We start from the raw sequence: 24,311 nt of genomic DNA on the forward strand, positions 1-24,311 counted from the left end.
CCGAGGGAGGCCGTTTTTGCCCTCCCCAGGCTTCAGGAAAGACTCTGGAGCCTGGGGAGGGTGAAAACTCCCCCCTACACAGGGGGGGTCATACGCATATGCGCAGGGGGTCACACATGCATGTGCAGGTGGGTGGGGCGCATTGGATTGTGGGTGTAGGTGCGCGCGCACAATTTTGGCACACCTTTACAAAAAGGTTCGCCCTCACTGCCCTATTCCGTTCTGGACAAATGGCCCTCCAATCTTCAAAAATCCAATGATGTGGCACCCAAAACTTCTGAATCAAAATGTTCCTAAATTCTGGATTCTAATATTCTTGGTTGCTTTCCATTCAGTTGTGCCAGATTCCCAGACGTGTCTGCCTGGACATGTCCCTGTACTTTTCTTGGCAAAAGTTTTCAGCAAGGCTTGGCCATGGCCTCCTGTGTTTGGAATGGTTTCAATCTATTTTTATTTCAAGGAGAAGGGGAAGGGGATGGAGGAGGAGGAGGAGGAGGAGGAGGAGGAGGAGGAGGAGGAGGAGGAGGAGAAGGAGAAGAAGAAGAAGAAGAAGAAGAAGAAGAAGAAGAAGAAGAAGAAGAAGAAGAAGAAGAAGAAGAAGAAGAAGAAGAAGAAGAAGAAGAAGAAGAAGAAGAGATGAGCATAGATGAGCATGGTTTGCTTTGTTCTTCTTTGATGGGGGACCTTAGCATTACAGCTTTTCCAAGACAAGAAACAAAGGAGAGAAGCAACCTAGAATTAAGGAGAAACTTCCTAACAGTGAGGACAATTCACCATGGAAACAGCTTGCCTTCAGGGGTTGTGGGTGCTTCATCACTGGAGGTTTTTAAAGAAGACACCGGGCAGCCAGCCACTTGTCTGAAATGGTATAGGATCTCCTGCTCAAGCAGAAGGTTGGACTAGAAGACCACCAGTGTCCCTTCCAGCTTTATTCTGACTGATCTTAGCACCACTTAGTCACTGCTGAGCTATCAAGGAACACCAGTTGTCCCCTTACCTTGCATTGTATAGAAGAACATATACTTAAGGGATCATTGTTCTTGGGTACCATGGGATTGGAGGTGATGGTGTAGGGTTTCTTGCCTAAGCAAGGGGTTGGGCTAGAAGACCTCCAAGATCCCTTCTAACTCTATTATTCTACTCTACTCTACTCTACTCTACTCTACTCTACTCTACTCTACTCTACTCTACTCTACTCTACTCTACTCTACTCTACTCCACTCCACTCCACTCCACTCCACTCCACTCCACTCCACTCCCCCCCACTCCACTCCACTCCCCCCCACTCCACTCCACTCCCCCCCACTCCACTCCACTCCACTCCACTTCTAGTTGATTGCAGTGTTTTGGACAATGAATCAACAGGCAGTTCTTCAGCCTTGCTTAAAGCAGAGCATCCTAGTTCCCTCGCCTGTTCTTAATGTCAGTGGAGCTGATATATATCTGCTCTTTACTTGACAGCTGGGAAATAAATCATCACCAAGTAATGTTCCATCTAATAGAAATGATCTCCAGTAGACCAGCCGTAATAAGTCTCCGTTCATTAAATAAAAAGGCTTATCCATAATTATCAGCAGTCCGGGAGTCAAAAATGGACTGACTTGGATCTCAATAAAATCTATTTTAGGAGGCCTCTTCAAAGCCAGTCTTGTGTGACTCTGGTCACTGATGGTTTATCCCGAGGATTTTTGAAACTCTTGAGTCAAACTAGGGAATAAATCGGTTTGAGGCACCCTGGAATAAAGACTTCCCTAGCTTTTCTGCTCTTCACACTCTGGGATCTTAACTCAGACCGCAGTTGATTGTGTCCTGTTTTTCAGAAAGAACTGATAAGTCTGATAACGTTCCGGTATTATAAAGCGAAATTGCATCTTTAAGCTAGCAGCCATCTAACTGCTCTCCAAGAAACTCAAAGAGTTTTATCAGAAATTTATTCCACAACAAAAGAGGATTTAAAAGATTTTGGATGGTTGATTCAGACAGAGCGATACTGAGACCAACTGAAGATTTGGCAAGAGTTTACGTTGAAATCTTTGGCTTAAACAGGGCAGAGTTTCCTGGAAGGCAAAGAAAATTAAATAACAACAGCAATATTTTAGATAGCCAACTATGTGAAGCCTGCATTTAGCATCTTTCATTAATATAGTTTATTACTTCCACAAGGCTAATAAGATCCCATAGACTAGGCCTCCTCCGAATTCCATCAGCCGGTCAATGTCGACTGGCAACTACCCGGAGGAGAGCCTTCTCGGTGGCTGCTCCGACCCTATGGAACGAACTCCCCATGGAGATTCGTACCCTCACCACCCTCCAGACCTTCCGCGTTGCCCTTAAAACCTGGCTGTCCCGACAGGCCTGGGGCTCAAGATTTCAACCCCACCCGAATAGTATGACTGTTGTGCTTTTTAACGATGTATTGTCTTTATGTGTATAACTTGTTTTGTACTTCCCTCCCCCCCTGAATTGTGAGCCGCCCTGAGTCCCCTCAGGGAAAAGGGCGGCATACAAATAAAGTTAAAATCAAAATCAAATCAAATTTCCCAATGCTTAAATATATTTTGATTTGATATAAATATATAGCAGGTATCTAATTATGCAAAAGCTGAATCAAACAATAATTATTCTACCTAATCTATTTTCTGTGTGTGTACTATATAGTGTCAGTAGTTTTAATGTCTATGTTTAGAATTTAAAAATGAAGTTTTGATTAACTCTCTCTCTCTTTCACTTTTTTAATAGTCTAATTAACAAGATCAAACCTGGCATCATTAAAAAGATCAACCGTCTGTCAACACCAATAGCTGGACTGGTAGGTAGTAAAATTATATTTTTTTGGCATTGCATGAGGAGGGATGGTTGGCACTGATTCTGATTAAAGCTTTATTGTCTCATAATTACATCTTACGTTGATGGAGCTAATGAAGGTTTATTGGTTGCCATTCATGCCAGTTAGCCATGACTAATAGCTCAATTTTGTAGTAGTTCCTATACACAAATGTCATCAAGGTGCAATATGTATCTTAACCCTAAAGAATATAACTTTTGTCTTCCGTTTCTCCTTTCAAATGCATTGTTTGGTCCAAAGAGAAGAGGATCTAATGAGAAATGTGGTTGTGGTCCATAAGCAGAAATAGCCCATAAGAATCATGAGTTTGACAATTGTGGGTTCTTCCCTACTACTGCAACGTGCTCTACATGGGGCAGCCCTTGAAGAGCATTCGGAGACTTCAGCTTGTCCAGAATGCAGCCGCGCGAGTGATCGTGGGTGCACCTCGGTTCACCCACGTAACACCTATCCTCCGCGAGCTGCACTGGCTGCCTATTGGTCTTTGGATATGCTTCAAGGTGCTAGTCGTCACTTATAAAGCCCTTCATGGTATTGGACCTGGGTACTTGAGAGACCGCCTGCTGCCAATTACCTCCACTAGACCGATCAGATCCCACAGATTAGGCCTCCTCAGAATTCCATCCGCCGGCCAATGCCGACTGGCGACTACCCGGAGGAGAGCCTTCTCTGTGGCTGCTCCGACCCTCTGGAACGAACTCCCCGTGGAGATTCGAACCCTCACCACCCTCCAGGCCTTCCGCAAAGCCCTTAAAACCTGGCTATTCCGGCAGGCCTGGGGCTAAAGAGCTTCTGCCCCCCCTTCTCGAATGGTATGGTTGTTGTGTGTTTTTAAATTGTGTATTGTTTGTTTGTCTTTGTTATCCCCTGTTTGTACCTCCTTTCCCTTGACTGTGTTGTGAGCTGCCCTGAGTCCCCTTTGGGGAAAAGGGCGGCATATAAATGAAATAAATCCTAATCCTAATCCCTGATGGAAGAGGTGTTGGATACAGGCAGACTTTCAGTTAGATTCCTAGGCAACCTACCCAACTCAGTGGAAATGGTCCCAATTTAAATAAACCTGGATGATGTATACTCCAGCTGGTCCTCTATCTTGAGATGGCTTGGTGGCTTGATTTACAGCAGGCTCCTGGCACTTCATGATTGGATGAGGTGGTCTCCTCCCTTCCGCCCCCTCTCTTCTTATGCAACATTCATTACCATTCCAAATGTTTATTCCCCCACCCCCCCACCCCTTTGATGCATTAACCCCAATTCCACACTATGCATTTGTGAGTTTTGAAATCACACTCCCAAAGCCACAAGGAAGTATGTGGATATTTCCCAACCAAAGTATGGTGGGGGAATCTTGTGAACTCTGACCATAATAATCATGAACCAGATCATGGTCCAGTGTACTTAAATTAAAAGGGGGGAAGGAGGAGGCAGCCTCTTCTTAAGCATTATACAGTGCAAATCAACACATCAACTTCTAAATAGAGGGGAGAGCAGTGGTGAAATTCAATGTTTTTTTACTACCGGTTCTGTGGGCGTGGCAGGGGAAAGTTACTGCAAAATCCCCATTCCCTCCCCACTCCTGGGGAAGGGTATTGCAAAATCTCTATTGATACCCCACTCTGGGGCCAGCCAGAGGTGGTATTTGTCAGTTCTCTGAACTAGTCAAAATTTCCGCTACCGGTTCTCCAGAATCTGTTGAATTTCACCCCTGGGTGAACGTTTCCTTAATGCTCAGTATTAAGAAGGCGTTTAAAAAAATAAATCCATCCATCCATCTAGACTCTCAGATGTCTGTCTGCCTGCCTGCCTGCCTGCCTGCCTGCCTGCATGCCTGCCTGCCTGCCTGCCTGCCTGCCTGCCTACCTACCTACCTACCTACCTACCTACCCATCTATCTATCTATCTATCTATCTATCTATCTATCTATCTATCTATCTATCTATCTATCTATCTATCTATCTATCTATCTATCTATCATCTATCCATCCCTACCTTTCTCTCTCATTTCTACCTGCCTACCTACCTACCTACCTATTTTTCTATATCTGTCTGTCTGTCTGTCTGTCTGTCTGTCTATCTATCTATCTATCTATCTATCTATCTATCTATCTATCTATCTATCTATCTATCTATCTATCTATCCCTACCTTTCTCTCTCATTTCTACCTACCTACCTAACTATCTGTCTATCTATCTGTCTGTGTCTGTCTGTCTGTCTATCTTATCTTATCTTATCTTATCTTATCTTATCTTATCTATCTATCTATCTATCTATCTATCTATCTATCATCTATCTATCTATCTATCTATCTATCTATCTATCTATCTATCTATCTATCTATCTATAATTTTAAAAGATACAAGCATACTTTGGGTCATCCTATTCTCCAAAGCACCCGAGGGTAAAACAAGAAGCAATGGGTGGAAACTAATCAAGGAGAGAAGCAACCTGCAACCAAGGAGAAATTTCCTGAGAGTTAGAACAATTAATCAGTGGAACAGCTTGCCTGCAGAAGTTGTAAATGCTCTAACACTGGAAGTTTTAAAGAAGAGGTTAGATAACCACTTGTCTGAAGTGGTGTAAGGTCTCCTGCTTGAGCAGGGGACTGGACTAGAAGACCTCCAAGGTCCCTTCCAATTCCGTTATTCTGTTATATCCACTGGACCACATTTTGGCCTTTCATCTGAAAGGGGGTGTAGTTTTAACAACCACAACTATGACCTTTCTCCAAAACGCTGCAAAGGACATTTTTGGGTATTTGTTTGAAAACGTTTGGGGAGAGAATTGATGTCCTTGGTTTTTTTTCAATTGGGCATTGTGCTTGCTGGGAGGGCAGCATTCCAATTAGCAAACTCCATCTGTGCTGCTCTTTATATATCAAATGTTCTATGGGGTTTTAAAAACCCAGACGTTTGAGAAAAAGAAAAGAAAACAAGTGTTTGCCTAGAAAACAAGTGTTTGCCTACTACTGCAACGTGCTCTACATGGGGCAGCCCTTGAAGAGTATTCGGCGACTTCAGCTTGTCCAGAATGCAGCAGCGCGAGCGATCCTGGGTGCACCTCGGTTCACCCACGTAACACCTATCCTCCGCGAGCTGCACTGGCTACCTATTGGTCTCCGGATACGCTTCAAGGCGCTAGTCGTCACTTACAAAGCCCTTCATGGTATTGGACCTGGGTACTTGAGGGACCGCCTGCTGCCAATCACCTCCACTAGACCGATTAGATCCCACAGACTAGGCCTCCTCCGAATTCCATCCGCCGGCCAGTGTCGACTGGCGACTATTCGGAGGAGAGCCTTCTCTGTGGCTGCTCCGACCCTCTGGAACGAACTCCCCGTGGAGATTCGTACCCTCACCACCCTCCAGGCCTTCCGCAAAGCCCTTAAAACCTGGCTGTTCCGACAGGCCTGGGGCTAAAGAATCGTCGCCCCTATCTCGAATGGTATGATTGTTGTGCTTTTTAATTATGTATTGTTTTGTGTTGTTGTCAAACTGTTTGTATCCCCCTTCCCTTTCTTGAGCTGTGAGCCGCCCTGAGTCCCCTTAGGGAAAAGGGCGGCATACAAATGAAATAAAACTCAAACTCAAAAGTTAGGAATTGCTGAAAAATAAATGATCAGGTCTACAGCCAGTGGTATGTTCTTAGGCAGCACAAGTTGTTTCTGAATATTCACCCCATGATCTCTTCAGAGTGACACCCCTCTGTTTTTCAGAGGAGACATTTAGGCGATGAAGTCATGTTTCAGCTTCCCCGAGGTCATGTAGGAAAAAATACTTTTTGTAGTTACTCATCGCCACCCAGCTCTTCCACTCTCAGCCGAGACTTCATATCTTTGGGGGAAATCACCTAATAACACGATTGCAATAATTCCACCACTGCAATTCTGCTCCTGGGAATTACGTTTTGGGTTCAAAAAGCCCTTGAAACTTTCCGGGTATTGGGTTTTTTGTTGTAGAAACTGTTCTGACCGAGGCTTTTCAAGAACTCCCCGTCCCAACAAAAGACCCCTTTTATTAATTTACTGTGAATTCTGCTCATTCACATCCAGCAAAGTCTTTCAAGGGAGGATTTACAGTCACAGACCTTATCTGGCTTGGAAAGCTGCCAGGCCGATATCTGCAAAACTTGGCAAGGAGTCTCGGAGAGTCACGAACCAATTAAGCGAACTAATTGTCTCCTGCAAACTCCACTCCCCTTTCGCTCCTCTTTTATTTCCTCTGGGAGGGGCCATTCCAGAGATGGGTTGCTACCGGTTTGCACCTGTTTGGGAGAACCGGAAGTGGAAAATGTCAGTGGGTCACCGAACCGGTAGGGACAGCAGGCTGGCCACACCCCTAAACCAGTTCCCCACTCACTCATACCATTTCCGGCATGTTTTTTAATCCTTTTAAAATGTACGCATGCGCAGAACAATTTATAGGCAACTGTGCATGCATGCGTGCAGCCAACCGACAGTAACACCGGCAGCAACCCATCCCTGGGCCATTCATCATCCACCTCTGGTCTTACTCCCATGTCGACCACTCTTCTTTCTTCTCTTCGTCTGGCAATTCTGTGCATGCCGCACCAGGAACAGGCTCCAGCTGTTCGTCTGACTCACTGATGTCTGACTCTGAAAGCAGCTGATAACTGGCATATGGCCCTGCCCCCCTCTCTGCCTCCAACGCAGAGCCCTCATCAGAGTCTTCGCCAGACTCCAGGACTGGCCCATGTTCCTCCCCAACCTCCTCACTCTCTGAATCTGGATGCTAGCGGACCACAACAGAAACTCTTTTTTTCAAGGAGCTGGAAGAAGGATATTTTTCCCCCAAAACCTATTTAAAGGATGGTAATGCTAGGATTGCATAATGATGACTAAACAGATTTATTCTGCATGCATACACACAGAATGGTGCATAAATACTTGCCCAGCTTAGATTACGATGTTATTGCTGCCCCCTTATTCACATCAATCAAATAAAAATCATCTCCTGTCAAGGAGGCAGGACAATCTGCAAGTGATTTGTGGGTGGTGGCTGTATTGGCCCTTTGATGAAAGCCAGGAGGATTTTTTTAAATAGAGGATGGAAAACATGGTCTCCCAACCCCCCAACTTTCCTTCCAAGGATGGTGGAAGCTACAGGGCTGTAGTAGGCAATCCAGCCTGGGAATGTAGAGGAATAGTCCTGACTTCGAGATAGGTGAGTCATGTGAATTGAATTGAATAGAACAAAATAACAGAAGAGTTGGAAGAGGTCTTAGAGATCTTCTAGTCCAACCCCTGTTCAAGCAGAAGAGCTTATGCCATTCCAAAGCAAATGGTTGTCCAGTCTCTTCTTAAAAGTCTCCAGTGAGTGAGCATCTAGAGCAGAGGAGGTCAAACTCAATTTCATTGAGGGCCGCATCAGGGTTGTGTTTGACCTCGGAGGGCTCAGGTGAGTATAGTCAGGGTGGGTGTGGCCAGCTCGATGTTACTTGCGTTGGGGGACACCTGTGGTGAAGAGGTGGGGTGCTCCCGGTTCGGCTGAACCGGTAGTGGTATTTTGGCCTGGGTCATAGAACTGGCAGCGACCCAGGCTGGCCATGCCCCTGAACTGATTCCCCAGTTGCCCCTGCCATTGCCGGTGCATTGTTCAGTAGTACGCGTGCATGTACAGTTCACTGTAAATTGTTCTGTGCATGCGTGAAGAACAATTTACATTGAACTGGGCACACGCGCATGAAGCGAACCGGTAGTAAAACCGGTAGCAACCCACCTCTGCTGTGGTGTCCCAAGTTCTCTGCCAGCTAAATGGGCTCCCAAGCTCTGTTTTTGGCTGCGATGGCCTCCTGCAACCCTCTGCCGGCGAAAACGGAGCTCGCAAGCAGGAGAACCTACACCAATGCAGATAAATATCTGTCTAGCTAGACTCTTCTTACAAACATCCAGTGACGGAGCGTCCCACAATTTCTGTAGGCAAGCTGTTCCACTGGTTAATTGTCCTCCCTGTTAGGAAGTTTCTCTTTAATTCCAGGTTGCTTCTCTCTTTGATTAGTTTCCATCCATTGTTTCTTGTCCTGCCCACCCTCTGGTGCTTTGGAAAAATAAATTGACCCCCTCTTCTTTGTGGCCACCTCGGCTCCTTTACCACCTTTCTTGCCACAATTGTTAAGTGGTTGTTACATTAGCCACAGCGTGGTTAAGTGACTCTGGCTTCCCCATTGATTTAGCTTGTCAGAAGGTCACAAAAGGTGATTATAGGCCCCCCGGAGCAGTGCAAACTATCATTAAAACTCACCAGACACAGCACTTTCCTCTCCTCTGTTTTTCTTCACAATAAGGAGCCCATGAAGGAGGCTGGGCTGGGCTGGGGAGATGTCAGCACTAGCACTCCACCCCACACCCCAGTCACGTAGGGCAGGGGTCCCCAATCCTTTGGACTTCAGGGACCACTAAATTCATAATTTTTAAATCCCACGGACTACTAATATGATCTGGCTGGGTGGGCGTGGCTAGGTGATCATGTGACTGGATAGGCGTGGCCAATTTGATGTCACTCACATCGAGGGGCGCCTTGCCGGTGTCTAGTAGCCCCTCCCCTCCCAGCCATTCCTTGCTTTCCTGCTCGGGCCCCTTAGGTCCCCAACAGGAAGCAGCTGTTGGAGCTAAGCAGCCACCATGAGAAAGAGTTGGCAAAACAGCTGTCTCAGTTCAAACTCGATCTGTCCGAGAAGGAGGCTCAGCAGAAGCACCTCACTGATGATTACGAGCCAGAGGCAAGACCTGCAGGAATGCTAGGCCAGGTGCCGACACCTGGAGGCTCAGCAGACTGAGATGGTCAGCCAGTTCCAGGCCATGATGCAGTCCCACTGAATTAGGGCCCTCCGACTCTTTGCCACCAGCGGCGCTTCCCGCCAGCCTTCACCCAAAGCCCCTCACCAGGAGGCTTAAGCAGACCCCAAGTCAAAATTTCTGCCCCCCACCAACTGCACAAAAAGACCGCAAAGGGGGAGCTTCTCTGCAGCAACACAAGCGTCCATTGCACATATCCGTCCCAGGGGCCATAGTTTGAGGACCCCTGATTTAGTGCAATATAAAAAATGCAAATAATTTTTGGGTGAACCACCAAAATTTTCTCGCAGACCACCAGTTGGTGACTGCTGCTGTAGGGAGCTGCTGAGAGGGAGGTGCTAAAAATGGGTCCCTCAATTGTAGTGCACCCGTACTTTAATCAGGACGTTGCTCCTGCTGGCCCTATTTCTGTGCAGCTACAGAAATGCCCGCACTTATTTTACAGGATTTTTAAAAAAAAACTATAATATTTCCCACCCGTGGGAAGGCAATGCCGCCTCGTCAAATTATAAAACCTTCAAAGACGATGTATAATTTGGTCAACTTTATACATGCAAGTTGTAAAAATTAATCTCCGCCATAACTGTCACGGTTTATGAACTGAAGTACTTCCCAATTCCCTTTTATAATCACGGGAAAAGATAAAAAAATGATGGAGTAGCCTCACTTGGCGCACTCCCTCCCTATGCAAAGCGGGGAAGGAGCGTTAAAGCTTTAAAGGCTATTAGAGGCACACTTAATATGCTCCGAGGATTGCCCAGTAACTGTAAGACTTATTTGATTTATGTGTGAAACAAAAGTTGAATTGTAAATACTCTAGACCAGCCGTTGGCATTGGTAGCATAAAGCCCATTTTCACCATTAATACAGACAGAATAATGCTAAATACCAGCAACCAAGCCCCCAATTTAAGTACTGTATTTTTCATACTATAAGACACACTGGCATATAAGACCCACCATGATTTTGAAGATGTACATTTAAAAAGGTTTTTGCACTCTGCAGGCCTCCCAAACCCTCTGCATACTTCATTTTTTTGCACACACAAAAAGAGCATACAGAGGCTTGTAAACTGCTCCTGGGGGCTGAGGGGGGGACAGCAAAAACAAGCAAAAAAGGCTCCGTTTTTTGCCCTCCCCAGCCCCAACGAGCATTTTGCAAGCCTCCCAAATCCTCTGCACGGCTATTTTTGCAAATGGGCTGGGTTTCAGTAGGCCAAAAATGCTGTGTTCAGTATATAAGGCGTACCCAGATTTTCACCCTCTTTTTTGGGAGGAAAAAGGTGCGTCTTATACTCCGAAAAATACAGTATCTTTTCTAGGCATTACCAGGTACCAGGAGTGGGCTTCAAAAATTTTAGCAATGGGTTCTCTTACCCAGTTGCTGGGTGGGCGTCACCATGGTGGGCATGGATTAGTCCGACTGATAGACTATGATGGGGAGGGGGGGCATTTTCACCCTTCCCGGGCTCCGGAGGCTTTCCTTGAGCTTCTGGTCTCCCCCAAGGGTCCGGAGACCCTCCAAAGGCCAGAAATAGGCCAGTTTCCGGCCTTCTGGGAGCCCCATTTTTAGCCCTCCCAGAACCTCTGTACAGGCCCTGAACTTTCCTGGCACCCCAAACAAGCCGTGTGGAGACTTCTGGGTGGGGTGGGAGGGGCCAGATGGGTGAGATTTGTGGGTTCGCTGAACTGGGCAGATCCTTAACTAGAGGATCGCCCAAACTCGTGCAAACCCACAGCAACCCACTTTTGCCAGGTAATCCTCTAAAACTCAACAGATGCTTTGGAGAACCAGGATATGTTTCTGTACCCGAAAGTCCACATTGAATAGCATCCACCCGAGCGTCTTTCTCAGGCCTTCCCTGTCCAGATGTTTCTTTGGTCCTGCCATGCCTGGTCACAAAAAAACTTTCCCACCAATCCTTTCCTTCTGTTCTGCTCTAGCATGAATAGTGGGACATGCTGAATAATTTAAATATTTCATCTGTGCTCAATTGCAGGGTAGTTGCAATTCCTAAGCCATTGCTATTAAAATTATATTTATCCCCTCCGGGGTCCAATTTCCAAAGTGAGTGGTGAGACTAAGATTTCTGGTTTAGGTTTCTAAGTTTGATCTTGTTATGGAGAATTCCAGATATGACTGACATTGGATGGAGCTTGCCAGGGAGGGGAAGGAGATGGCCCTTCCTCTCTTGAGGTGCTTCTGGGTTGCCGGTTGAGCTTCTCTGTTGGTGTAGGGAAAGTGTGTCCTCACAACTCAGATTGGGAGGCAGCTTCCAGACCTTCCTGTCCCCGAATATAAAACCTGTTTGACTGTCCATCTCTAGGTTGATTGTGTTGTGCACGCATGATAAACATGGCCACCTCCTGAGCAGCTGGGATCACGTTCACCATGGTGGAAACACAAACAACATGTTGTGTTTGTGGCTGATTAAACCCAACAACGAAGGCATTCAAAAGTCCTGGGCGCACGCATTCTTGTTTTCCAGCGAGCCCAATGACAAGGGATTATGCCAGGGTGTTGGCAGCTCGTCCCCTGGCAGGCTTGAAAACCTAAACTGGTTTGGCCAGAAGTTGTGCATTCTAGTGAGTGCGAAGCAAAAAGAAAGGAATGGAGGACTGTCATCTTCTTTTTGCTGTCTCCTTGTTGTCGAATGTCCTTCAACGTAGGAGCCAGAGAGTAGGCGGCCCTGAGAATGGGTGAGTCAAGAATGCACATACTTGCCCTGCCCTGAACACTTCCTGGCCAGCTCTCTGCCAGCCTGTCTTTCTTCTCCATCTCTAGTTTCAAAGTGAAGTTTTTTTATGATGTGCATCATTGGTGCTGATCAGCATTCCCTTCATTTTTGTTGGCGCTGGGTGGGGAGACGGCAAACTTATGAGCCAGCTCTGCCTTTATCAGCAGGCTGTGAAGGGTGGATTTGGTGAAATTCGTAGCGGAGAGAAAGGAGCCACCACCAGCTGCCACAGCAGCCCATGCCTCGGATAGAAATGTGGATGGGTCTCAGGGAGTGTCAGGATCCTCCAGCCCTCCATACTCTTAACCCCCTTAGATCAAGGGTCCCTAACTTCCAGGGCATGGACCAGTACTGGTCCATGGCCTGTTAGGAACCAAGCTGCACAACTGGAGGTGAACAGTGCACGAGCAAGTGAAGCTTCATCTGTATTTGACGATGCTGCCCACGAACTCAGCTCCACCTCAGATCATCAAGTTTTTACAATAGGAGTGTAACCAGTGGTGCATTCACCCGGTTCTATCTGGTTCAGGTGAACCCTTAGGCGTGGCAGCGGGAGGCTCCGCCCACCCACCTGAACGTCATCACATCCCGTTTTTGATGCTCTGTGCATGTATGGGAGGTCCTGCTCACATTTGTGAGCCAGTAGCAAGTGTTATGTTGATTTCACCCCTGAGTGCAAACCCTACTGTAAACCCCTACTGTAAATCGAGCGTGCAAGGGATCTAGCTTGCACATTCTTCTCTCCCCCACACATACACCCAGTCCATGGAAAAATTGCCTTCCATGAAACCGGTACCCGGTGCCAAAAAGTTTAGGAACTGTTGCTATAGAGCAGGGGTGTCAAACTCACAGCCCGTAGGGCAGATGAATCATGCGCTGGCCCACCCCCGGTTTATCAAAAGGGGGGGGGAAGTTGTGATACGTCATGTGATGACAATGTGACATGGCGAGTTTGTCACCCCTGCTCTAGAGCGTGCCTCTGTAGAATCTGGCATCATTTTTGTGAAGTTGAGTTGAAAAATCCGGGCCATCCTAAGGAATAATTAGGAAAAAGGACTACAAAAACTTGACCTAAACTTTATTCCCAGCCACCCCTATAGCAATAGCAATAGCAATAGCAGTTAGACTTATATACCGCTTCATAGGGCTTTCAACCCTCTCTAAGCAGTTTACAGAGTCAGCATATCGTCCCCACAGTCTGGGTCCTCATTTCACCCACCTCGGAAGGATGGAAGGCTGAGTCAACCTTGAGCCAGTGAGATTAGAACCGCTGAACTGCAGATAACAGTCAGCTGAAGTGGCCTGCAGTACTGCACCCTAACCACTGAGCCACCTCGGCTCCTAATACAACGTAATAACATGTTGTTCTTGAAGAATCTGCGAATCCCTTGTGTTTCTGGGGCTGGAGTCTTGCATCCTAACTGAGAACATTGGAGAAAAAGAACTCCGGAGAATGAGCTGGGTCTTCTCCACTCCTCAGCCATAATTAGATCAAAGGGTGAGATCAGGAGGATAAGAGAGAAAATGAAAGCAAGTTCTCTCAATTTGAGTTGTGTACACTTTCTCGGGTAGTTAATTTTTGTTTTCCTCTCTCTCTTCCCTCCCTCCCTCCGTGGCAATAACTTCAACCTTTAGCCCCAGCCTCACCCTCCATTTCACCATCTGTTCTGTCATTTCCAAGCCAATCGGTGGCAATGACATTCCTTTCCAACCCCTAGGCAGCACTGCTGGGGAGGATAGTTGCCTAGTCTAAAGCACCGGGTGTGTCCGTTTTGAACCTCCCTCTGGATTTGGCCTCCAATTGCACAACTGGAAAGCTTTAGAAAAAGCCATAAAGACATGAAATTACATAGAATCTAAAGCTTTCATTAGGGCTTTCATTTTGGCTTTTCAAAGCCATTTGGGCAATATCTTTAAATCAAGCCATGCTCATTGTTGAGAAGTTTATTTGCTTATTAATCAAATTTGACATTCAGTGATGGCTGAAACTGCCAAGTCTAGTTTACATGACTCTTGATTGTTCCTTTTCCTGCAGGATAACTCGAGGCTTTAGTAGATAATCACATTTCTGTTCATCCTATGGAAAGTCTTATTTGCCGATCGTTATAAAGCAGTGACAGATCAAGTTTCCCTGGGGATCTTTTGTTTGTCTTTTCTTTTCTTTTTTTGCTCAAGTCTTGTTTTATCCTTTTGCGTATCTCATCTTGTTGAAGATAACACTGAGATCACAAGCTTGGTTATTCGCTTTTTCAGCTGCTGGGCTTATGGAGGAATGTTTTGTGTTTTGTCTGCACAAATAATTTCAGACCCTGGAAAAGTGGTTCTTCGGTTCACAAGGCTGCGTTTTAAATCGGGTCGCTCGCCGCCCTCGGGATGGGGGAAGCCACTAATTTGAGAGCTTCGCGAAGGATCAGGCAAATTAATAGGGAAGCAGGTTCTCAGTGATATCATGCTTCAATTATGAGCTGTTGGGAGGTTGAGTGGAGCAGGCCAATTCCTGTCTTTGAGACCCTTCTGGTCCTGGCCCTTCCCTGGAGCATGCTGATCCCAGCCAGCCATGTCTAAAGCAGGGAAGAACCAGTGGCTTCATGACACCAGGCCTCTCCCCCCCTTAGCTAGGCAGACAGCGGTGGGTCTGGCTGGGTTATGGTAAGCCAGTTGGGTTGCATTCATTCCAGTGGTGGGTTCTGGATCCCATTCCAACCGATACGGTTGGAACGGGATTGGCGACATTCCACACATGTGCGCAGCGCGCATCTTAGTGCCTCCATCAGCCTCAGTGACACTCCAGCTGCTCAGCGGAGCACAGGCACTGTATGTGCCATGCACATACGTGGAAACACCAAAGACTTAAAAGACCGGTAAGGAGCTCGAGCAGGTGAGTCCTCCAGAGCACCGTACCAGAATGGTATCCGGTGCTCCAGGCAGGCTCCGGTACACCCATACTGGGGCGTACCGCCTGCAACCCACCACTGATTCATTCTGTCCTCCTTTCACGAGACGAGATTTGGAGTTTTGTGTTTCCTCTCTGCCTTCAGCTCTTTCTCTAGACTGGAGGCATCAAACTCAAAGCCCAGGGGCCGGATCCAGCAGGTGAGGTGCTTAGATCTGGCTGGCAGGGCCAGGATTGGCCCATGGTGCTTCTGCCAGTGAAAACAGAGCTTGTGAGGGTCACATGCAGCCCCCCTGAGCTCGGTTTTCACTGGCAGAGGGTTACATATGAAAATGGCGCTCGCAAGGGCCGCTCATGCCCCCCATGAGCTCCATTTTCACTGGAAGAGAGTTGCAGGAGGCCGTCGCAGCTGAAAATCGAGCTCGCGAGGGCTGCTGCGTGACCTCCCTGAGCTCCATTTTCACTGGCAGAGGATTGGAGGAGGCCGTCGCAGCCGAAAATGGAGGTCGGGAGCACGTTTTCACTGGCAGAGCAGTCAGGCCACCACAGGCGCCCCTTGGCATAGGTGATGTCATGCTGGCAATCCCCATCCTGGTCATGCCCATCCCAGCTCCCGAGGTCAAACACAACCCTTGATGCAGCCCTCAATGAAATCAAGTTTGACACCCCTGCTCTAGGCCAACCGGGTCGACAGTGGGTGGGTTTTGGATTCCCTCAAGGTAGCCCTTATGGTGGAGTTAATGGAATCCTGTGCAGCACCCCCATGTGGATCATTTCTGGTCCCACTGAGCCTTTGACAACCCAATAGAGTGCGCCAGGTTGAACTAAGTAGTAACCCATTGGCATCATCCACCAGAGCTGTTCTCATGCTCTTAATAGGTAAACTAAATTACTAGGACCCGCCCTGAATATACACAGTGTATGCGCCGCAATCCAGCGCCAGAAAAATTGCAGAAAATTGCCTGCAAAAACTGGGATGGCTCACACAGGGAATACTGAATGGTTAGCAGTGCTTTTCATGTACGTCTTTCAGCTCCTTGGCAGCTGTCAAATTTACCGCTTCCTTAAGAAGAGGATTTAATCCCTGCAAGCCTCTCTTAGCACCTGGGTTAGCCCCTGATCTGGAGATCCATAATCTTTAATGCTACTCCACCTTCCTAAAGGAAGCAGTGCCAAAAGCTGATCCTGGATTTCCCTGATCTTAGGATCAATTCGTTACTTCTTTGTAGGGGGTTGCCAAAAGATAAGTGAAGCTAGACCATAGTACCTTGGAAGGGGGAAAAAACCCCAAAACAAGGCAGTACACTTTACGTTAAAAAAATAGGGTGTGGCTGCAAACGCACAGCTTTAGCTTCGCTTAACGTGCAGCTCCACAACGCCGTAGCTAAGTGCATGATCTTAGGGGCAGCCCAATGGATTTATTCTCGTCAAAGAGCTTGTTTATTATTTCACAAGCCTGGCCCAGATTCTACGGTTTCATGGCCAAACTTGTGATGTCCGTAGTACTTAATTGAAAGGAATTCACAAAATAAAAAATGGCAGCCGCTGGGATATTTCATTATTGAATTCAGTGATTGACATTTTAAAGGGAGTTAAATTTCTACCTATTAGCAGAATAGAAGGAAAGAGAATGATGGTCTTACTTGCTCTTTTTCTCCCTCCCTCCCTCCCTGTCTCTTTCTCTTCCTCTCTCTCTCTCTCTCTCCCTCTCCCTCCCTACCCTCTCTTCGTCTCTCTCTCCCTCTTTCCCTCCCGCTCCCCTCCCTCTCTTGGTCTCTCTCTTCCTTCCTCTCTCTCCCTCCCCCTCCCTTCCCTCTCTTGGTCTCTCTCCCTTCTTCTGTCTCCCCTTCCCCTCTCTCTTCCTCTCTCTCCCTCTCCCTCCCTCCCCTCTCTTGGTCTCTCTCTCCCTCTTTCCCTCTCCCTCCCCTCCCTCTCTTGGTCTCTCTCTACCTTCCTCTCTCTCCCTCTCCCTCCCTCCCCTCTCTTGGTCTCTCTCCCTTCTTCTGTCTCTCCTTCCCTCTCTCTCTATCTCTCCCTCCCTCCCCCTCCTCCTCCCTCCCTCCCCCTCTCTCTCAGAATAAGATCGATAATGGGGGATATTTCCTGGGAATGAAATATTGCTTAGCACACAGACATACAAACATACACACAAACACACATTGAAAATATTAACACTACCTTGCACCATTTTTCTTTAGAATACTAGAGAAATACAGGGGAAACCGTATGTTTCATTCAAGGCAGTGACTCATCAACGTGACAGAGTTGAAAAGGACAAACTACTATTGAATTGACTGGGCTTTGAAGAGAAGGTGAAAGGGTGTAAGAGTTTGCAGGAAGGAAGAGAACAGAAAGGAACGAAACATTTATATAGCTAGAACTATGATACTGTTGTAAATGGAATTACATAAACTTGAAACAGCTTCAGAGTTGTTGACTTTTCCAGAGATTTGTGACAAGGGTTGGTCAGTGTGTGTGTGTCTGTGTCTGTGTGTGTGTAAGAAAATATGTATTCTACCAGTATATACAAACTAGTAATTTTAAGATGCCAGAATTTATGGGGTTTTTAGATATTTTAATTGCTTAAAGAATGTCAAGATTAACTTTCATACAGTTACAGATGTAGTCTTCCTCAGGTCACTATACAGGTAGTCCTGGACATACGGCCACAATTGGGCCCCCAAATGTATGTTGCTAAGTGAGACATTTGTTCAATGCTCTTTGGCCCCTTCTTACAGTACTGTATATCTGTAAGGGTTTACAGTTATTGTGGTGAGAATATTTTAGAGTCATTTTATTAATCAATTAAATATCAGCTCTTATTGTTATCTGTTAGAAAAGCAGGTAGGTAGGTAGGTAGGCAGGCAGGCAGGCAGGCAGGCAGGCAGGCAGATAGAGGGATAGATAATGGGATATACGTATGTATGTATGTATGTATGTATGTATGTATGTATGTATGTATGTGGGTATGGGTATGGGTATGGGTAGGTATAGGTATAGGTATAGGTATAGGTAGGTAGGTAGGTAGGTAGGTAGGTAGGTAGGTAGATAGGTAGATAGATAGATAGATAGATAGATAGATAGATAGATAGATAGATAGATAGATAGATAGATAGATAGATATAGATTAGAGATAGAGATAGAGATAGATAGATATAGATAGATAGATATACTGTAGATATATATAGAGATTATTCTACTTCTTGATTTTTGTTAATTAAAGGCTTAATAGGGTACACCATACAATTTCCTTCAAGATTCAAAACCTTAAAAGGCTGTGAAAAGAATTCATATGACCAAGGATTTAATCTTCTCTTTTTGATGGAGAAATCTCGTGGTTACCATGATGAAATTTAGACTGCTGATAATCCAGAGCCACGAATAGGCTGTGACTATTCCAAAGAATGTCCCAAGAATCAGGTGGAAAAAAAAATCGTACCAAAGGTAAATAGAAGGTTATGATTGTTCAGTTCCACGACAACTGTTGAGTAATGCAGCAAAATTGTGCTGAATAATCCCGTGTGTGGGCTCCCTCCCTCCCATAATTCTTTCTCTAACTAGATTTGAAAAGAAAAGAGAAGGGGAAGGAAGAAAAACTTCATTGTGCATGTTCATAATTTATTATACTCTGATTTTCTTGAAGAAGAAAAATACTTTGGGATATGTATTCTTAGCATCTACACAAATACACCATTTGCCCTATGTGCAAATATATCCATTCTGTAGAAGCTATAAATTAACTGGTGTCAGGAGTGGGCTTCACATTTTGTTACCACCGGTTTGCCGTGCGGGTACCCGCCCGCTTTGCGTCCCTTCTGCGCATGTGTCTGGCCTTCTGCACATGTGCTTTGCTCATGCGCATGCCTACCACTCATGCGCCCAGCCTCAAAAACATGCCTAAATAGGACAGCATAGCGATTTCCGCGACCAGTTGTGTGATATTGGGGGGGAGATACCCAATCCCACTTTAATATTTTAATTCGGCTTATTTGTTATCCGGTATTCATCGGTGTTCCTGTTATTACAATGCCATGATTTGTAAGGCTGTAATTGTGTCGTTCTCAGTATAAGCTACAGGTGTGTGCTGTTGAAGTGTTTCAGAATTAAGAAACATACACTGAAACAACTTGAAGTCGGGAGAATACATGCTTGAAGAGAAGTGTTTGTATAATTGACTGAAAGGTTTCAATTTGTTAGGGCCTACATATACTAACTAATTCACAGCTATTACGACTCGGTCTCCTTCCTGTCTGACTTTTAGCCCTGTTGAAAATCAAGTATGGTTTGTCCTTGACTTAACAACTACAATTGAGGCCAACATTATTATTATTATTATTTGTTTGTCACAGTTGTTACACGAATGGCTGTACTGGTTAAATGGGTAACAAAGTTGTTAAGGGAATCTGGTTTCTTCCGTTGACTTCGCTTGTCAGAAGGTAGCAAATGGGGTTGTATGAACCCCGGGACACTACAACGATGGCGCAGTGGTTAGAGTGCAGTACTGCAGGCTACTTCTGCCGACTGCCAGCTGCCTGCAATTTGGCAGATTGAATCTCACCAGGCTCAAGGTTGACTCGTCCTTCCGAGATGGGTCAAATGAGGACCCAGATTGTTGGGGGCAAGAGGCTGACTCTGTAAAACTGCTTAGAGAGGGCTGTAAAGCACTGTAGAGTGGTATATACATCTAAGTGCTATTGCTACAATGGTCGTAAATGTGAATCAGTTCCCAATTTTGATCACATGACCCCAGGGAGGCTGTGACAGAAGTCAGTGTGAAAATCACATAACTTTGAAGGGTGACTAAATGAACTATCGTAAGTTGAGGACTACCTGTAGAAGCGTGAGTATGTGAATTAAGATAGAAGAGAAGCCAGCATTTGTGCTAGGACAGGAGTCGGCAATCTTAAACATTTAAAGAGCCATTTGGACCCGTTTCCCACAAAAAAGAAAACACCGGGAGCCCCCAAACCCTTCTTGTGCCTGACTATTTCCTGAGCAGCTATAGAACTAGCATATGTAGTTGAACTAAATGTTCTGTTTTCTTCTGAAACTTCTCTTTTCTTGGATTTATCCATGGTTGGCCTTCTGGGGTCAAAGAGCTCAAGAAAATCACGTTCTGGCAGGTGTCGCATATTGGCAGTTGTGACGCATATTTTGAACGACAGGGAGCCGCAGCGGAGGGATAAAAGAGCCACATGCGGCTCCATAGCCGCAGTTTGCTCATCCCTGTGCTAGGGGATCAACTCCTGGTTTAGAGTGTGGTTTATCCCTTTCTCAAACACCTCTTTTCCCCCCTCCTGTCCCTGCTAAAAAAGCCCCCCACCCCCACCCCGGCTTGCAGTAGTGCCCAGCTGAAGGGAGAAGGGTGATGTCAGTGGTTTGGTAGCACATTCCACATCTCGCATTGATGACGCGATTCCTGCCCATCCCTTTGCTTAAGCAAGTGAAGAAAGCAGCCAACTCAAGCGTTGCTCAGCTGGAATTGAGTGCGGGCCAGGAATTATTTTTTGTTTTGTTTTTTATTTAAAAAAATACTTTACTGCATAACATGTCTGTCTCTCACATGCCTTTCTCATGATAAGAGGTCCCTTTTGTGCAAACAGCTCTGCCTCTTGCTTTGAGATCAAAAGAAATAACATATCGTCCCATGATTTGGTTGCTGGATTCAGACCGCCTGAAATCAATGGGGGTAATTCTTCCCTGAAATAATAGACAAGACTTATGGCTCGGGTTTTAGATTTTTGACAGTGGTTTGTTCTCCAAGCTTCTTTCAATTTAGTTTCTGGACGTTTCGTTACCAGACTAGGTAACATCATCATCAGAATTTCCTTGTTCTATTCTGAGAATTTAAATATTAGCTGCAAACTAATAGCCAATCACATGACCAGCTGGCCACACTGGCGCACTGGGGCTTATGCTGTTATCGCTTCTCAGCTTCCCAATGAACAAGGGAGGAAGGGAAGGGTGAGAAGGAACGCAGACTCCAGACTTCGAGGAGGAGAGCCGTGAGAACTAAGGACACATCTGCAGGTGTTAGCCAAACCCAGACACTTTCTCATAACAATGCAACAAAACCTCAATTGGACAATGTGACCTGCACTAATGGGGGGGGAGGGGGAATTTCATATTGTAACTATGTGGCATTGCGTGGGAATTAGGTAGAGCTGGTTTTGCCTTCAATAGTGCCGAAATGATGTACTCGATGAAGTTTTGCACTGAGACATTGGCATGTCTCGAATGTGATTGTTTTGGTTGCGATTGTCAGTCGGGACATTGACACACACACACAAGACATTTATAAGCTAAGGAGAATAGGACAAGAAAATCCTGCTGCTGATTTTACCAAATGTTGAGAAATTAAATTGAAACAAGCTTGGAGATTAAACCACTCTCCAAGACTTTGGAAACAGTGCAGAGAAGAGCAACTAAGATGATTAAGGGCCCGGAGACGAAAAGATATGAAGAACAGTTGGTGGAATTGGGTCTGACTAGTCTAGAGAAAAGAAGGAGTAGGGGTGACATGATAGCAGTGTTCCAATATTTGAGGAGTGTCCACAAAGAAGTGGGGTGTCAACCTATTCTCCAAAGCACCAGAAGGCAGAACAAGAAACCATGAATGCAAAACACTCAAGGAGAGAAGCAGCCTAGGAGTAAGATGAAACTTCCTAGCCAGTGGAGTGGCTTCCTTTTAGAAGTTGCGAGCGCTGCCACAATTGGGAGCTTTTAAGAAAAGACTGCACCACCACCTGTTTGAAATGGCATAAGGTCTCCTGCTTGAGCAGGGGGTTGGACTAGAAGATCTCTAAAATCCCTTCCAATGTGATTATTCTATATTTGGTAAACACAGCTATGTGTCTTGGCACCTACAACCTCATGAGCGTGAAAGAGGAGGCAGGTGCATAATTCAGCGGGAAGACAGCACTCAGTGGGGGAAGCACCGAAGCTGCAAGATGGCGTGAGTGAGCCGATAGTTGTTCTTGATGATGTTATCCATTCAGTTGTGTCCGACTCTTGGTGACTCTATGGGCCAAGGTCTCTCTACATCTTGTACTAGTTCTTTGAGTTGTTCTGTGCTCTGTGTTCTGTGTTCACCATGTTCTTCGGTGGCCCGATTTCCTTTTAACACGAACTTTCCAAACTTAGCTTTCTCCAGCCATCCAATACTTATCTTTTGATAACTGCAAAACTGGGAAGCTTTTAGGCAGCCCTTCGATGGATTGCTAGTTGGAGCCAAGCTTGAGTATCAGAAGCGGAAACATTCTGGAATCCAGGAATCTCCGAGATGTTTGCAGAGCAAACAGCAGTGGGTGGGCTGCTTTTTGGTATGGCTGCCTCCCCCCCCCCAAACCATGTGGGAGTGTGCTGACCCCCCCCCCAAAGAATTAGCATCCTGGGCACCTGCCCAGCTTAGCCACATGCTGTGCCAGGGAGCAAAGGCTGCTGGAGTTATTCCAGCCCAGGGTAATCCGGAGACCTGTTTACAAGCAAAACTCCGACCTCTCCTCCGCCATGGACTTTGGTCCCTTGTCCTCTCTCAGCCCACAAAATAGGATCCAGAGAGGACAAATACAAATATTTGTGGCCGCGGAAATGAATTTCAAGGGTTTCTAATCCCCGACTGCCCTGCACAACGGCCTTCTTTTTGTGCTTTCAGAGCAGGGATATTGAGCCCTTAATTGAGCGTAGTTCGCTTTCGTCTTAACCTCTTGTGCCTGGAGAGCGAGAAAACATCTATTTCCCCATTCCCCCTCGCCAGACACGTGGGAGGCTTGTCACTTTTCAAACATTGCCAAACGGGGCTTCCCTTTGCCCCAGCTGGCCAGCCCAAAGGCAGGAAGGAGAGACCGTTACAACCATTCCTTTATTTTTTCGGTGCACAACATATGTGCAACGAGATTGGATGAGCTCCCTCAGTGCACACACATACACACCCAACACAATACAACTCACAGTGAAAACAGAAAACCCCTAACCCACTGATAGTGAACCCTTTCAGTGCACAAACTGGAACATACGCGCATGCCTGGTTTTCGGCCACTTTGGCAGTTTTTCGGGCTGTTTTCAGGCTGTTTTCAATACATTTTTTTGGGCCATTTTCACGCCGTTTTCAGGCCATTTTAGCAATAGCAATAGCAGTTAGACTTATATACCGCTTCATAGGGCTTTCAGCCCTCTCTAAGCAGTTTACAGAGTCAGCATATCGCCCCCACAGTCTAGGTCCTCATTTCACCCACCTCGGAAGGATGGAAGGCTGAGTCAACCTTGAGCCGGTGAGATTAGAACCGCTGAACTGCAGATAACAGTCAGCTGAAGTAGCCTGCAGTACTGCACCCTAACCACTGCGCCACCTCGGCTCTTTTCTGGTGCTCCAGTGCCCACGAAGACCAGCTGGAGCACTGGAAACCAGAAGAGCAGCTGGTGACAATACGCGCTGTGTGCCACCTATGGCAAGCGTGCTATAGGTTCGCCATCATGGCCCTAACCTTATAAATCATATTAACGGACACCCAATCCTATTGCACCAGTGTGACCATGTTACACATTGCACCGGCCCTGCAAGTCCATCGTACTACATAGTGGTGATGTTATTTTGCATTCCGGAGTCTTGACAGCCCACTGCTCTTCAGCCTGTTTGTGTGGCTGGCTATGCTTCTATATCTCCTTCCCGATGGTGGTAGGAGGATAAGGAAGTGCCGACCAGGGTGTGAGTCGTCCCTGAGGTTTTTCGCTGAAGGGTTTTTGTTCTGTTAATGACTACTTTTACTTCAATTGCAACATCACAAGGGCTATCAATAGATACAAACTAAATGCAATCCGTTCAAATCTTGATTGCCGGAAATACGACTTCAGCATTAGAGTGGTAAAAGTGTAGAACACCCTACCTGGTCTTTTTGTTAGTTCCTCTAACCCCCATACCTTTTACCTTCTATCATGGACCTTACATGTTTCTTAAGAGGTCCCTAAGGGGGCGTGCATAAGTGTACCAGAGTGCCTACCATTCAGTGGTGGGTTTCAAAAATTTTT

At 46.2% G+C, this 24,311-nt stretch overlaps 1 protein-coding gene across 2 annotated transcripts in view; it reads left to right on the forward strand.

Annotated features, from left to right (window-relative positions):
* LMO7 (LIM domain 7) overlaps positions 1–24,311 on the forward strand; it is a 194,169-nt gene that overhangs the window by 73,916 nt on the left and 95,942 nt on the right. For both annotated transcript variants that reach the window (XM_087726758.1, XM_087726757.1), the window contains exon 3: positions 2,740–2,809. In XM_087726758.1, coding sequence (XP_087582884.1) covers positions 2,740–2,809 — 70 coding nt within the window. The remainder of the gene's footprint in view (positions 1–2,739; positions 2,810–24,311) is intronic.

The sequence above is a fragment of the Thamnophis sirtalis genome, unplaced genomic scaffold (genome assembly GCF_051295495.1).
Source record: "Thamnophis sirtalis isolate CommonGarterSnake01/CBP01778 unplaced genomic scaffold, rThaSir2_p1.2 scaffold_12, whole genome shotgun sequence".
In the NCBI taxonomy this organism is placed as follows: Eukaryota; Metazoa; Chordata; class Lepidosauria; order Squamata; family Natricidae; genus Thamnophis; species Thamnophis sirtalis.